At 32.4% G+C, this 14,072-nt stretch overlaps 1 protein-coding gene across 1 annotated transcript in view; it reads right to left on the bottom strand.

The window, feature by feature from the left end:
* HELRODRAFT_105218 (hypothetical protein) overlaps window positions 1-13,331 on the bottom strand; it is a gene marked incomplete at its 5' end in the record, with an annotated part of 17,789 nt that extends 4,458 nt beyond the window's left edge. The window contains 10 exons of the mRNA XM_009010547.1: window positions 2,954-3,148; window positions 4,431-4,583; window positions 4,824-4,916; window positions 6,872-7,018; window positions 7,860-7,980; window positions 10,969-11,060; window positions 11,127-11,240; window positions 12,357-12,476; window positions 12,643-12,791; window positions 13,076-13,331. Of these exons, the coding sequence (XP_009008795.1) occupies window positions 2,954-3,148; window positions 4,431-4,583; window positions 4,824-4,916; window positions 6,872-7,018; window positions 7,860-7,980; window positions 10,969-11,060; window positions 11,127-11,240; window positions 12,357-12,476; window positions 12,643-12,791; window positions 13,076-13,331 (1,440 nt within the window). The remainder of the gene's footprint in view (window positions 1-2,953; window positions 3,149-4,430; window positions 4,584-4,823; window positions 4,917-6,871; window positions 7,019-7,859; window positions 7,981-10,968; window positions 11,061-11,126; window positions 11,241-12,356; window positions 12,477-12,642; window positions 12,792-13,075) is intronic.
* Between the last annotated feature and the right edge of the window lie 741 nt (window positions 13,332-14,072).

Here is a 14,072-nt window from a genome sequence, read left to right as displayed (position 1 = left end):
CTACATCTCTTATGCACCCATTTCTGACATCCTATTCACAATACCGAGTTAGCCTTCACTCTCCTATCACATACCCCACAGGGGTCTATTTTACTTATCACTCGTTCCCCACCTTCCCCACTCACCATTACCTTCGTCTTACCAATATTAACTTTTAACCCTTTCTTTTCAATAACACTTTTCCATCTGTCAAATTTTAACTGCAATTCTTCCATGCTATCAGTCATCAAGACTAAATCATCTGCATACAAAATCTCAAATAACAACCCCTCCATTATGTTTCCACACACAACATCCATCACAATTGCAAACAGAAACGGTGATAACACTGATCCTTGATGCACTCCTACCTTAACACTAAAAGCGTCCGACACCCCCCTTCCAACCCTCACCTTTGTCTTTGCCCCTTCATACAGCTGCATCACAGCTTTAACAAGTCTCTCATTCACTCCTTTCTTCCTCAACGCCCAATCAATGACCTTCCTCGGTACTCGATCAAAAGCCTTTTCTAGATCCACAAAACACATGTACAATCTTCGTTTCTTCTTTCTATAATTCTCCTGCAACATTCTCGCCATGAACAACGCATCCACCGTTCCCCTACCAGGCATAAACCCACACTGCATTTCATTAACTGTCACCATACTTCTCAACCTCCTCTCAAGCACCCTCTCCACTACCTTCATTACTACTTTAACTCCACGGTTCGTTCAATAAAATTTTTATCCACGATATATATATATATATATATATATATATATATATATATATAGAAATATTTATTTATATAGCGCAAATTATATATATATATATCGTATGATGGAAATTTTGCTGAAAAAAGCTTTTTTGTTGTAATTATACTACTTTAATTTCATTAGTTTTTATTTAATATTTTTCATTAGTTTTTTTTTATTGTAATAGGTTATTTTTAAATTAATTAAAATAAAATGATTATTATAAAACATTTTGTTAGTTTAAATAACAAAATGTTTTATAATATTCATTTTATTGCAATTAATTTGAAAATAACATATCTAAATACAAATAAATTAATGAAATATATTAAATAAAAACTAATAAAATTAAAAAAGCTGAAATTTATTTTGAAAAATAGTTTTTAGAAAATTTACGATATTGAATTTTTATACAATATCATTTAAGTTTAGTTGGTGTAAACAAGTTTTGTCAAAATTCATACAAACAAGGAATGATGGTATAAGTTTTATCAAAAACTTTACATATGACATTAATTTTTTTCAATTTATGGAATGCTTTTTAAGAAAATTAACTACACAGTAGCCCAGCGTCACATCTCACGTTTTTTAATTCCAATTTTTTATCATAACTACTCGACATTTTTCAATATTTTTTTACAAAGTGAATATTATTTGATCGATCAAATTTAAAAATTATTTTATACTTTCAAGTTCAATAAAAAAACTTATAATATTTAACTTTGAAACTTCAACAGTAAGCATTACCACCCACTGAGTTTGAAAGTTTGATTCTATCAAAAATTAAAAAGAATGGCTTCAGTAAGAATAAGACAGAAAGAAAGCAATCATATTCTTCAATTCATACGTGTGACGGACAACTGTGGGAACTTTATGAATCCATGGAAAAAATAATGTAGAATATAATAGAATATAAAAGTATAAAACCAAAATGTTATGCGACAGACATATTTTTTTTCTAAATAATAACGAATCTCATAAAAACGTATAATTTAATTGTAAATGCAATAGCTAGAGTTAATTCATCAAAGAGTGGATAGTTAAAAGGAGAAGATGGTTTGACCATACTCCTCCAACAATGTCCTCTTCTCAGAAATCAATTTTTGACTCAATACTTTAATTTTTTCAAATAATTTAAATTCTAATTTGTATACTGTATTTTTGAAAAAACAAAATCAAGAATTTTCTTTGAAACTATGGTCGTTGAAGGGTAGGCAGAAATGATGATGAAATGAAATCATGTGAACATTCCACATGCTTAGATAAAAATTTAGGAAGATTACAATTAACGCATATTTCCTATAGATGGCAAGTTAGAATATAACCAATATTTAACGTAGAAAATTAGAGTTTAGATAAATCACGGTGTGGAAAACGAAAGCTTGTACTGTAAAAAAGATGATGGATGCACTGTTGTACATGTTTGAGATGTTGCCCGAATAAGGAATTTGTGCTGAGAAGTGAGACGTGTAGAAAATGCAAATTTTGTGTGTAAATCATGCATTTTTTACAAAGGTCACGGTGATAATTATTTAAAGATATAATAAGCTTTTATTGTTCTAAATAAAACGAATAATAATAAAAAACGAACAAAACGTCTTAAAAGATTGGTTTTTATAGTAGAAATTAACAGTGTGTTGAACATTACATTTCTGGTTACATAAAAATATTGCAATCGCTTAGATTCTTTGTATTATTAAAAATCTTTAGTCTTTTAAAATTAAAGCAAAATAAACTAAAAACTAAATATCATAAAAGTCGGCGAGTTAGCTCAGTCGGTAGAAGTGTCATGTCGCGATAGCCTCGTTCGAATGTCCAAAACTCAAAAATTATCATAATCCAAGCGTAAGTGATGCGGTGCTTGCCGTGTACACATCTGTATGTAAGTCGTGTGGTGCGGATGGTTAAGCCTCTGTGACATGAAGGTTTAAATGTAAGAATATGTAAGCAGTTCTGTCTATGTTAAAATTGCTTAATGAAGAATACAAAAATGTATATTGCCTGCATTGAAAGCTCTTGAAAGTAGAAGTAGTTTGTGAGCGTAAGACTTTTATGGTTGTAACCTTATGTATTTTCTTTTGTTTAAAATTGAAAAAATTACAAATGTAAACAAAACACTACTACTATTAAATTTTAAATGAGCAAATTGGTAGCACTTGATAAATCTGAGATAAGAATTGAAAAAATATGAATCGAATTAAAAATTTGGTAACACTAACAACTTCGTCCAACAAATTGATTCCTTTCCGAGATGGAGATTGGGCCGCTGATCCATGACGACTGTTGCCATGTGAACTTGCATACGAGTTCAACAACGTTTCTGAAGAAATATCGATCTTAGCCTTGGAATAAGCAGCAAAGTTTATTGGAGCAGTCGGTTCATGCGAACCTTCCCCTGGAATGGAGAGTGACACCTGCGCGGAGACACAACAGAAAACCATTCACTTCATAAGGTAAACAAAAAAACATGTCAAAACCTTGCCATCTAAAAACCATGGCAACAAATTATTTTTCAAGGCATAATTTCCCGGGTGTGAATGACGTTGAATTGTGAACAATGCCGAGCTTGAGCTTTCAAGTTTTTAGGACATCCAGTGGGATCAAGAATTGAAATGAATTCGTCAAAAGTAAAGAGTTCCAGAAATTGGTTAGAAATTTTAATTATTCTTAAGCATTTTTGCCAGCCAAGCTTCAAATATGTACCCAATCACTGAGCTGACAAAGAAGTCATCGTCAAATGACATAACGTGGTCCACAGATCATCAGAAAGCATTGAATTGCATGATTCTAAATCTGAAGAAAGCAACAAATTTGACCATAGACTACAGTAAAGAATTTGGATTGATAACAGACGTCAACGAAAATGCAGTAGGCTGCAAGGTAATGTTTGTCTGTCAGGGTAATTTATTATAGTAATGTATGCAAGTGGACAGATAAATGCCACCGAGATTTTGTTTCATATCAGCCAGATGATGCCGGTACTTAAAATTAGATCGAAACTTCATTATATCAGATGCTATAGATAAACACCCTATTGACGTTTAATGGATATCTCAATCTTTTTTCATCTATCACCATTCAAAAATTGATCAACTAATAAAATAGTTGCTAAGCCAACGGTGCTGTTCAATCAGAATGTCGGGGTCGGAGTCGATCGGAGTCGGAGATTTTGGCCGGAGTCGGATTTTTTTCCGACTCCGGAACATGTTATTTTTTTCTGAAAATTTTTTTTTCTGAAAATTTTTTAAGATTGTGTTTTTTAAAGGATAAATGTATGTAGCGATAAGCTCATCGTTAACACTGAAAATAAATGCTAATAATGCGAAAAAAATCACGTAATTTTTTCAGTATGTTGTAAAACATAAAAATAAAGTAATTTTAATTAGAAAAACAATTACATTGTCAGATTTCAAGTGTTTTTAGATTTTTTTTTAATTTAGCAGTGATAATAAGATAAAATTATGATGCAAAAGTTGAAAATTTTTTTTGGAATTCGGAACCCGTAGTCGGATATATTTGAAGGACTTGAGTCGGAAACGCACACTGGTTTTCGATAGAATTCAAAAAATTAAAGTTTACTGCTACCCAAAATATTTAAGCAAAATTTTCAATTATTTATATACAAAAAATACCAAAACATCCAGAGTCGTTTCAGAAGTTAGAAATTAGTTAAATAAGTAGATAAGTATTTAAAACCTGTTTGTTTGCAGGATGGGCCACTATTTTTGATTTCAACTCGCCGTCGAGTGACAAATCTTCGGACATTCCCCGATAAATCAATTTCGCTTCATCAAAATCAGGATGTTTGGTGTTGATGTACGCCAACTCAATTGCGACTAAATTCTCCACCTGCAACAAAATCATTGTTATAAACATGCAACAAAATCGTTGTCATAAACATTAACGTCACTAATTCGATGCTGTTACAGCGCTTAATAATGTTTGATTACCCATACTTAAACCGTAAACAATCCCTGATATCATAAACAATGTTTCACGTTAAATGTACACTAAAATGATGAAAGGAAAATCGGCTCGTACGTAAACAATGCATGAGTCATTAAAATTGAATCATCAAAAAATTTGAACCATTTGGTTGGTGATTGGCAATCTCCTCCTGAGTAATGTTGTTATCACATCAACGATTCGTTCATGCAACTTGGGAAATCGCAACATTTCTTGCTGTAAAATAATTGAACAAGGTTTAAAAAGCAAATAAAAAAGTTGTAAAACATTCAAATGGACGCGATGTTGTAACGGTAGTGCCTGGCCCTATAGGCGTAGATACGACCGCAATCAATTGGAGAGATCCCCGCCTACGACATGCAATGTGTCTGATGCGTTGTTTCACGTGTATTTGCATGCACCGCGTGTTCGTTGTTGATGCTTCTTTAAAATATTGAAGAGAGAAGGAAATAAATGAACGGCCAATAAGAAAAACAATATATTATATAAACAGAAAAAAAATAACAACTACAATATAGGACCAAATAGTTAAAATAAATTATATTTATAACAAATGCGGTCAGATTAGTTTGGAAGGATGCATTGTTTGATTGATTGTTTTACAGTCCTGGGCATGACATAAAACTGCATCCAAGCTGCCTTGCGTGCTTTTGAGCAAAAGGCTAGGCCCACCGCTTATTCGTCAGGATGGGTGTCCGGATGTAAAAATTTTCCCCAAATTATTTCTATGCCATCAAAAACAAACCAACATGAAAATGCTCCGATGGATGCAACGAATTAGTCTGAAGGACCACATCAAATCTACCGAAATCCTGCGTCGTGCTGGTTTAGATGATATAAAGGACGAATGTCGGCAACACCGTCTGCGGTGGTTTGGTCATGTCAAACAAAGTGGATACAGTGCCATAACTTCTCTTGCAGATGTTGAAGTACCTGGCACACGTCCCAAAGGCCGTCCAAAGGAGTCCTGGTCGCAAACAATCGAGCAAGACATGAAAGCTCTAAATTTAAACGAAATGGATACAACAGATCACCTAATTTGGCGCAAAAAATTGATGGCAAAGAAAACAACGTCCTACCTTGGGGAACTGGATCTCCGGACGCTAAACAAAGGTTGATTTGATTGATTGATTTATAACAAAGATAAGAGTTTTCAAATTCTTCTTAGCCACCATTTTTCAACTCCAACTATCTCAGCGATTTTGGCAAACTATTCCAAGCTATTGGTCCTGACTCGACCATATTTATAGGTGTTCTCTGCAGGCGGGTGGATGGGACGACTAGCAAATTGTCATCATCTGATCTCAGTTAACCCACAAGAAGACGATGATTTTTTCATTATTTTGTCAGTTAACTATTACGGCATGAGCCCATTTACGGCTTTATACATTACGACACATTTCTCGTAGATGACTTTTTTCTAACTGTAAGCCAATGAAGATTAATCAAAAAAGTTGTCACATAGTCGAATTTCTAAACACAGACAATAATTGTTGCAGCAGCTCTGTTTTGAATTGACTGAAACAAAGAAATGGATCTATCTGCAAATCCATGAAATTACGACCGTATATTAGCGTCAATATAGTAGATCAATGAAAAGACTTTCGGGGAAAGCAAGATTTTGAAAGCGCTTTTATATGGTTGAAAATGCATCCCAAGTTGGTAGCTTTCTTACAAAACTGTATTTCATTGTTCTCGATTCCTATTCTGATACTTTTAATTATTGGTAGTCGCTGCCAGGCGCCTACAGCTAAGAACTGCGATTTGTTTTGAATTCATTTAAGGCAGTTATTGCACATTAACACATCTACTTTAGTCACATATATGGTTCATACTAATAGACATGTTACGTAATTATGGTTTCTGAAACGTGACTTGGCTTGTCTACAAGATATGTCTATAAATCAATCCTGGTCTAAAGCAAAAATCGCACATCTCAAGTTTTTATGCGATTTTTAAATTTTTGATAGATTAAATAAATTAATGATAAATGAAAAATTTGTCACGTAACAAATCTCGAAACCCCCGCCCCTTGGAAGACTGCATAATACACGAACAAGTTTAAAACAATAACAAGAAAAAAATAAAAAAAACATTTGAATAGATTAAATTAAGTTAGAAGAACGAATAATGTAAAATGTAATAAGTAATAAAATCCTAAACAATTGAACCTGTGTGCCACAGTGTTGAATGATTCTTTGCAATTCCTCGTGAACTAACTCAACACACCTCAAACCTGGTTCTTCTAATCTGCGTATCTGTCTTTTAACTAACAACTCAAAAGAAACTTCTGGAACAAATAATGCTGGTCGGGGACCCTGAATGAATTTGAAAATAAAACAAATTTAAAAAATCTTTCATAGTTTTTTATTGAGCTTAAAAGAATATAGTAATTTTAAAATTTGATCGATTAAACAAAATTTACTATGTAAAAAAATGTTAGAAATATTGAGTGGTTATGATAAAGAGGAGATGTATCAATGATTGATTCCGATAGCTTAATAGAACATATACATAATATGCTAATTACCCCTTACAACTCTCGGAGATGCTTTTTATAACGCTATTTACTTTATTCTATATATAAGGTTATAATAACAATTTGGAATTCAAAAAAAACTGTGCGGTTACTCTTCTTTTTAGAAAGTATTTTTTGTAATTCCAAATAATTATTATCACTCAATAATTTCTGATAATTTTTACAAAGTAAATGTTATTTGATCAATAAAATTTAAAAATTATTTTATTCTTTTAAGTTCATGCTATTTACGATTTAATTATTCCTGCTTTTGTTGCTCACTTCTTTCAACTAGTCCGAGAATGCTGTGACAACTAATGGCACGTTAACATAGTAATGAAGCCTTGGTTAAAACAAAAACTTTCGGCAAGTTATTGCCAATTAGCTTTGTAAAACAATTTTTAAACTTGTTAGTACTATAGATGGATAACATACAACTTTAATAGTTGCTAAGTTAATACAAAACATTGCGATGTTGCAATGATAAGTATTTGTACTTATCATTGCAAATACTTGCAATGATGATTGCAAGTATTATACTTGCAGCTATACAACTGTAATATTATACTTGCGGCACTCATCCACTAAACAAGTCAACGTGAAATATAAAAAACAATTTTGATGTTACAAAAAAAACTAACAGTAGCATTTCGGATGGCTGTAAGTATCTCAAGCTGTGTGAGGCCAACAAGAGGGTCAACTGATTTTAATGTTCGACCAAATGTTTCATGAAATATATAACAAATTCTTGCTCCACCACATCTAAAATATTTCCAAAAAATTTGAACTGAAGTTTTATTAAAAAATAGTACAAACAAGTAGCATAATCTAGGCACCTAACACTATTAAACTAATAAACAATAACCAGACTCTATCAAGAGCTAAAAACTAAATTGTTTATACTATGATTCATAAAAAAATAAGTTGAATATAGTAAAAAAATTATAAGTTAATTTTTAGCTGTCAATTTATCAAAATGTTAATCTAATTTGCTGCAACATTGCGGCAAGTTACTGGTGCAGCTCGTATCGTATTTCTTGATTTGTAAAGCCCTTCTTCAGAAAACAGAAGCACTTGGTTTGCTGTGAATTGTTGAATAAATGTTTCTTCTGAAGTTTCTTGAAAACATGTCGACCTTCGTAACTGAAACTCGCGTTGCAGATTTGATTTGAAACAGAAAATCACATCTTTAAAAAGCATGTTTTCAAGAAACGTCTGAAGAAACATTTGTTCAACAATACACAACAAACCTAGTGTTTCTGCTTCTTATACGGCGATCAATCTAGTCGATGCTTTTAAAACAGACTGAATATCGTCATAAAAAGATAATATCATTCTATACATGATCCCATCGCAGCAATTGACGTACAGGGGCGGATTACACAACGTTAACGGGAACCAAAACTTGAAATTTAACGGGGTTAATCAGCATCTGCGGTTTTCATGTCCACTTCTGCAGTGCGGATAAAAAAAATTAGTTGCCTGGGTAACAGCGATCTACCTAAGCATGCCCAGGCCTCACAGCTTAAACTGCATCATACCAGACAGCTCATAGTCAATAAAGGCGCTGTCCCACAGTGGCTGACTTATTTCATTAAATGCGTGGTCTTAAAACATTAACTAGAAAGGTTGAAATAAACTTGCTAGTTGGAATGTCAAAATTTTATGCCCCGATCTTTCTACAGATCTGATAAAGCTGGAAAATCAAAAAAATTGCCGTGACATACAGGAAGTTATCAAGCTCAAAATTGACATTTTGCCTAACTATAAGACGTGCTTGCTTAACAGTGGTTCCATAAGAAAAGTTAACTATACCTTCTACTGTCAAGATAAAAAAAGTAGATTCAAGGATCCATGAGGTCTGCTTTGCGGTTAAGAATAACTACTTCGCCTTCATTGAACATCTATTATACAGTTCATTGAGGTTATCCTACTCCTGGCACGATAAACATCATCAGTGCATGTGCCAAACGCTGTGTCCAACGTCTGAAGGAAAAAATCATTTTTATCAGATGTTGGAGGGTATCCTGTTTAGGGTGCGCAGGGCATATAGCGTCTTTTAGGTGAGACTTAAATGCTAGGACAGAAAGAATTATCAGAACTGGCTGATGAGTCTATTAAAATCGACAAATATATGTTAAATGAAAATAGTCAACGTCTTCTAAAGTTCTGCTCTCTCCATGGACTCCGGTGATAAAAGCTTTCTTTAACTGGATCTTGCTGTCGTCGACCACGGCGCATTGAGATTCGGACTACACTTCATCGCCAACAAAATCAGACTACAAAAGCATTTATACAAAGCTGCTCAGAGAACTTGACCAACTTAAAACCTGCTTCGATCAGTTAAAATTGTTAGCTTGATGACAGCAAAATTCAGTTTTAACTGTTTGAAGATCGTTCTTACAAACCTAAATGAAAAGGCAGAAAAGAAATTCAGAATGGTTCAATGCAAGCTTAACTCTGTAAAATCCTGTAAAATAAAGGCCTTCTTAGCACACAATCGGCCAGCAACCACTTTACATTACAGGCTCTTAGAACTGCAAAAAACAGTCAAAAGATTACACGTCATTGCACCAATCTATACTGGCTCAATCGGGAAGAAGCAATAACAAATAAAAAAAGCAATAGCCCTGGTGATCCAAAAATTGGCCATTGTAAAGTCAAAATCTGGTGAGATAATTAAAGTAACCGAAACAGAGAACCAACTTCAGCGTTGGACACAGCACTATCTGAAACTCTGCCTTACAATAAATGCGGTTCCAATACTGGCTTAGTAATGGGCTTGACATAAATCCGATGAAACATTCACTCATCATTGAAATACAAAGAAAGACTAGGTACCTAGAAATCTTTTTCAGCAAGAATTATATTATTCCCGTAATTAAACACAACCAAAACCAATTGTATTGGTTTACCCTAATATTATAAACAACAAATACAAAAATTATGAAACCATAATGAACAATATACGAAAGAAAATCCACCTCCCAAAACCAACAAATCAAGCTACTAATATACTACAAGACCCAAAATTGGCAAATCTGATAATCAAAATTAACACATCAACCAACAGTAATCCTCTTCATAAACATAGATCATCTATATCAATGTATAATTGATGATGGATGTGGACATCAAACTTATATTGGTATGACTACTACTACATTATCCGGAAGACCTACATGTATCTATCTAACAAATGACTACACTACACTCCAAATCAACATACAACAAAAAATTATACATGAGGATCTTGTTTCAGGGAGCACAGTAATTGAAGGCAACACATTCTCGAATCCCAAAAATCTCATAAGCTCTCTACAAGAAAATCAACCAACAATAAATAAAAAACTAAAATCGGCCTACCTGATAACATCTCAATCATTCAACTTACCACAACAATCTCAGAACAAAATTAACTAAACCACAACAAAAAAAAACATTAACAATCAACTCCGCTTTCTAAGCATTCATTTTACATATCCCTTTGTATTCTCTCACTTTTGTATCAAATTATATACAGTAGATAAAATCAATCAATTGAGAATTACGTTGATAATGACGTCTTGACGTTGAAACGTCTGCAAATAAATTATTCTTAAAAAAATTACTCTTGGAATTGGTAATACGATTCCCGATTTCGAACGTAAGAAGTTGATAAAACAGTTGGAAAACTTGAAAAAAATATTATGAATGAAAGTCAGGTAAACATTTATGAATATATATATATATATGAATAAATGTACTAACAATTCAGTTGTTTCAATATTTTTGGCAGTCCCTTCTATGGTGTTACAATAAGCAGCTGCAAACTTGGTAATAATTTGCAGAAGTAATTGCGGCTGAAAAATAAAGAGCAAATATATTGAAAAATTATGTCAACCTTGTATAAAAAAATTGAATTCTACTTTGTCTTGTACTTCATCGCCATAAGAATTTAAGAGTTGCTGGAATTGAGCTGCCATTACGTTGACACGTGTTTTCAAGTCAGGTAAACAATCCCTTATATGATGCATCAGTAACTGTTGAGACATTTTTAAAAATTCATATATGATGCTAAATATTTTTATAGATTGTTTGGAAAGTAATTTTTTCCGGATAGAAAATTTAATTATAATTTTTCGAGCTCAAATTCACATTAAGCCACTTAACCATTATGTTTTGAGAGGTAAAGAGGTGATGTAGCAAGGCTTATGAGTAAAAAAGTTAAATAGAATCTACGCAGTGTTTTTTGGTGTGGTGCCCATTTGAATATAGAATATTATAAGAATGTAAAATGCTGTTGAAACCAAAAAGAGATAAACCAATGTGTATGGAGAAGACCTGTTGACAGTACACTAGTGCTCGAACTGGTCCTCAAAACCTCAATCCGGCAATTTTGATGTCAAAGGTGCACCCCATTCTGGAAGGGCGGTTGAAGTTGATGAAGACCCAATGAAGACATTAGTTGATGCAAACTGGTAAATAACAACACGTGAAATCGGTGAGAGGTAAAATTTAGCTATGTCAACTGTTTATGAAAACCACTTGAAAAGCCTGGGTTTAACCTCGAAGCTCAACATATGGGTTCCACCAAAAAAATACGAAACCTCATACCAGTTTAGTCACTTGCCAAAAGTTTTTAGAGCTTGAATGGGACACAATTATACACTCACCATATTCTCCAGATTAGTTTTTGTTCGGTAACTGCAAAATTTTTTTTATCTTCTCCATAACTAAAGGGAGTCAAAAATCACCTGAATTAGTCTTTTGACAGTAAAGACCAAAAATCATGCTACTACAAGAAAGATGGCAAAAGATGCTTGACCAGAATGACCACTATAGAATATATTTAAATATTCATTCACTATACAAAAATTGCTTTTCATTTTCACAAAAAATTACTTTCCAAGCCACAAATATTTTCTAATAATAAGTAATGATGAAACCCAATAGTTTTGAAAAACTGTTGAAAAAGATGAATAAATGGTTTTAGAGACAAACACAAAACTAAATAAATTTTCAAAACTAAATAAATTTTTTGATATATCTGTAAATTATTCCTAACGATAAAAAGCATTAGACCTAAAAAGTAGAAGACCTAATATTTATAGCTAATATTTTTCCTGTCAACAAAACTATGATGAAATAAAATTTACAAATGTATAACTAGCCCTATTCAATGTTTTAGCAAGGTAGGGCGTTCCATTTCGGCCGGCCAGTGAAGGGTACCTTTTCTGTAGGAAAGAAGCTTCATCTTTCAATGCTTCTTGAATATCCTTCAATTGTTTTAATGTTTCAATAATCATTTAAGTAATTAATTCGAACCATCATTTAATACAATTTCATCATAAAAGGTTATCAATTTTATAAAACTATTGCAAACCTCCACTAGATAGAACACTGCCTTGATAAAATGAAACGCAAAAAATATAGTGGACGAACCTTCCGATTTATTATGTCAGCTTGACTCCTGTTGACCACACCGATGATCCCCAACTTGACTGGAATGACTTTGCCACAAAGAACATCAACAGCATCAGTACCATGATCCATTAAATCTAACTTTGTCACAACAGCCAATGTTCTCCTTCCTAAGAAAATGAGTTTGAGTGGGTTGAATGAAAACAATTCAGGATCAAAACAATCATTTTAACTTTATATAGAAGTTTTTAATAACAAAGTTATTGCATAAGACATTAATTGATACATAGCACATTATTTTATATAATACCAATTAGCAAAATATTAAAAATATAATAATGAAAGTAGTTATAAAAAATTATGGAACTCAACATTAATTAAACAAATAATCAAAATACCATTTAATAAAAAATGAATTACGTATAAAACTCGAATTAATGAAAAAAATTGAAACCATCAGGATCAACTTCTTTGGCTAGTTTGAGAGCCTCCGAGGTAGCCAGGTCAGTGTTTGCCGCAGTAACCGCCAATATAATTGAATGCAGGTTGCTGATGTATTTGAGACACATGTCTCTGATTTGAAACTCAATGTCGTCAGGTTGATCTCCCACTGGTACCTTGGTAATGCCGGGCAGATCAACCAAAGTCAGTGTTATCACGTGGGGTGAAAATATCTTCAAATGAATTGGATCACTGCATATTCCCTGCATTAAATAATTCAAATGCTAACAACCAGTACAACAATAGAGGTTCTACAGCATATAAAAAAGTTTTAGAAAAGTTTGAAACTGATAATGATTTTAAAATATAAATTTAAAATTTAAACATTTATGGCGGAAATTTTCGCCAAAGTATTCTTTATGCTTTAAATAAATTAGTAGCTATTATATTTTACGAGTTTAAATATACTTTTTATTTTTATAGTAAATAAAAAGAATATTAAAAACATTCTATTAACTTAACAAACAAATTAGTAGCATAGACACCTTCAATAAAGAAGTTATCTACAAACTTGTGCACATCAAAATATTTATTAAAAACGAAATATATTTCGTAAACAAATTTCCAACTTTTACTGGTGCTTTTAAACAAATTAACTAAATTTTCTATAATCTGTTAATGTTAAGTAACATATTGTATGCTCATAAAACTATCACCATACTTTGTCTGTACCACCTGTAATAATAGTAATTATTATTTAACTAATTATTATTATCAATTTAATTGTTGGCAATAATTATTGTTTTTCAAATTTTTTTTAAAGTGGGACAACATTAGATTCATTTGAAAGTTTCTCCAGTCGTCGTAAACAACACAATTCTTGCTTCAGAGTCGCTTTTATCAAGAACATCAACTTTCGTCAACAAATAAGCCATTGTTTTACAAGCTTCTTCATCATAAGCATCAAGATATGACCGTAGTTTTGCTATGCAAATTCTGCAGTTACGTTT

The sequence above is a fragment of the Helobdella robusta genome, assembly GCF_000326865.2.
Source record: "Helobdella robusta unplaced genomic scaffold HELROscaffold_1, whole genome shotgun sequence".
Taxonomy (NCBI): domain Eukaryota; kingdom Metazoa; phylum Annelida; class Clitellata; order Rhynchobdellida; family Glossiphoniidae; genus Helobdella; species Helobdella robusta.
The sequence above is the reverse complement of the archived record's forward strand: the minus strand, read 5'-3'. Positions and strand labels throughout refer to the sequence as shown.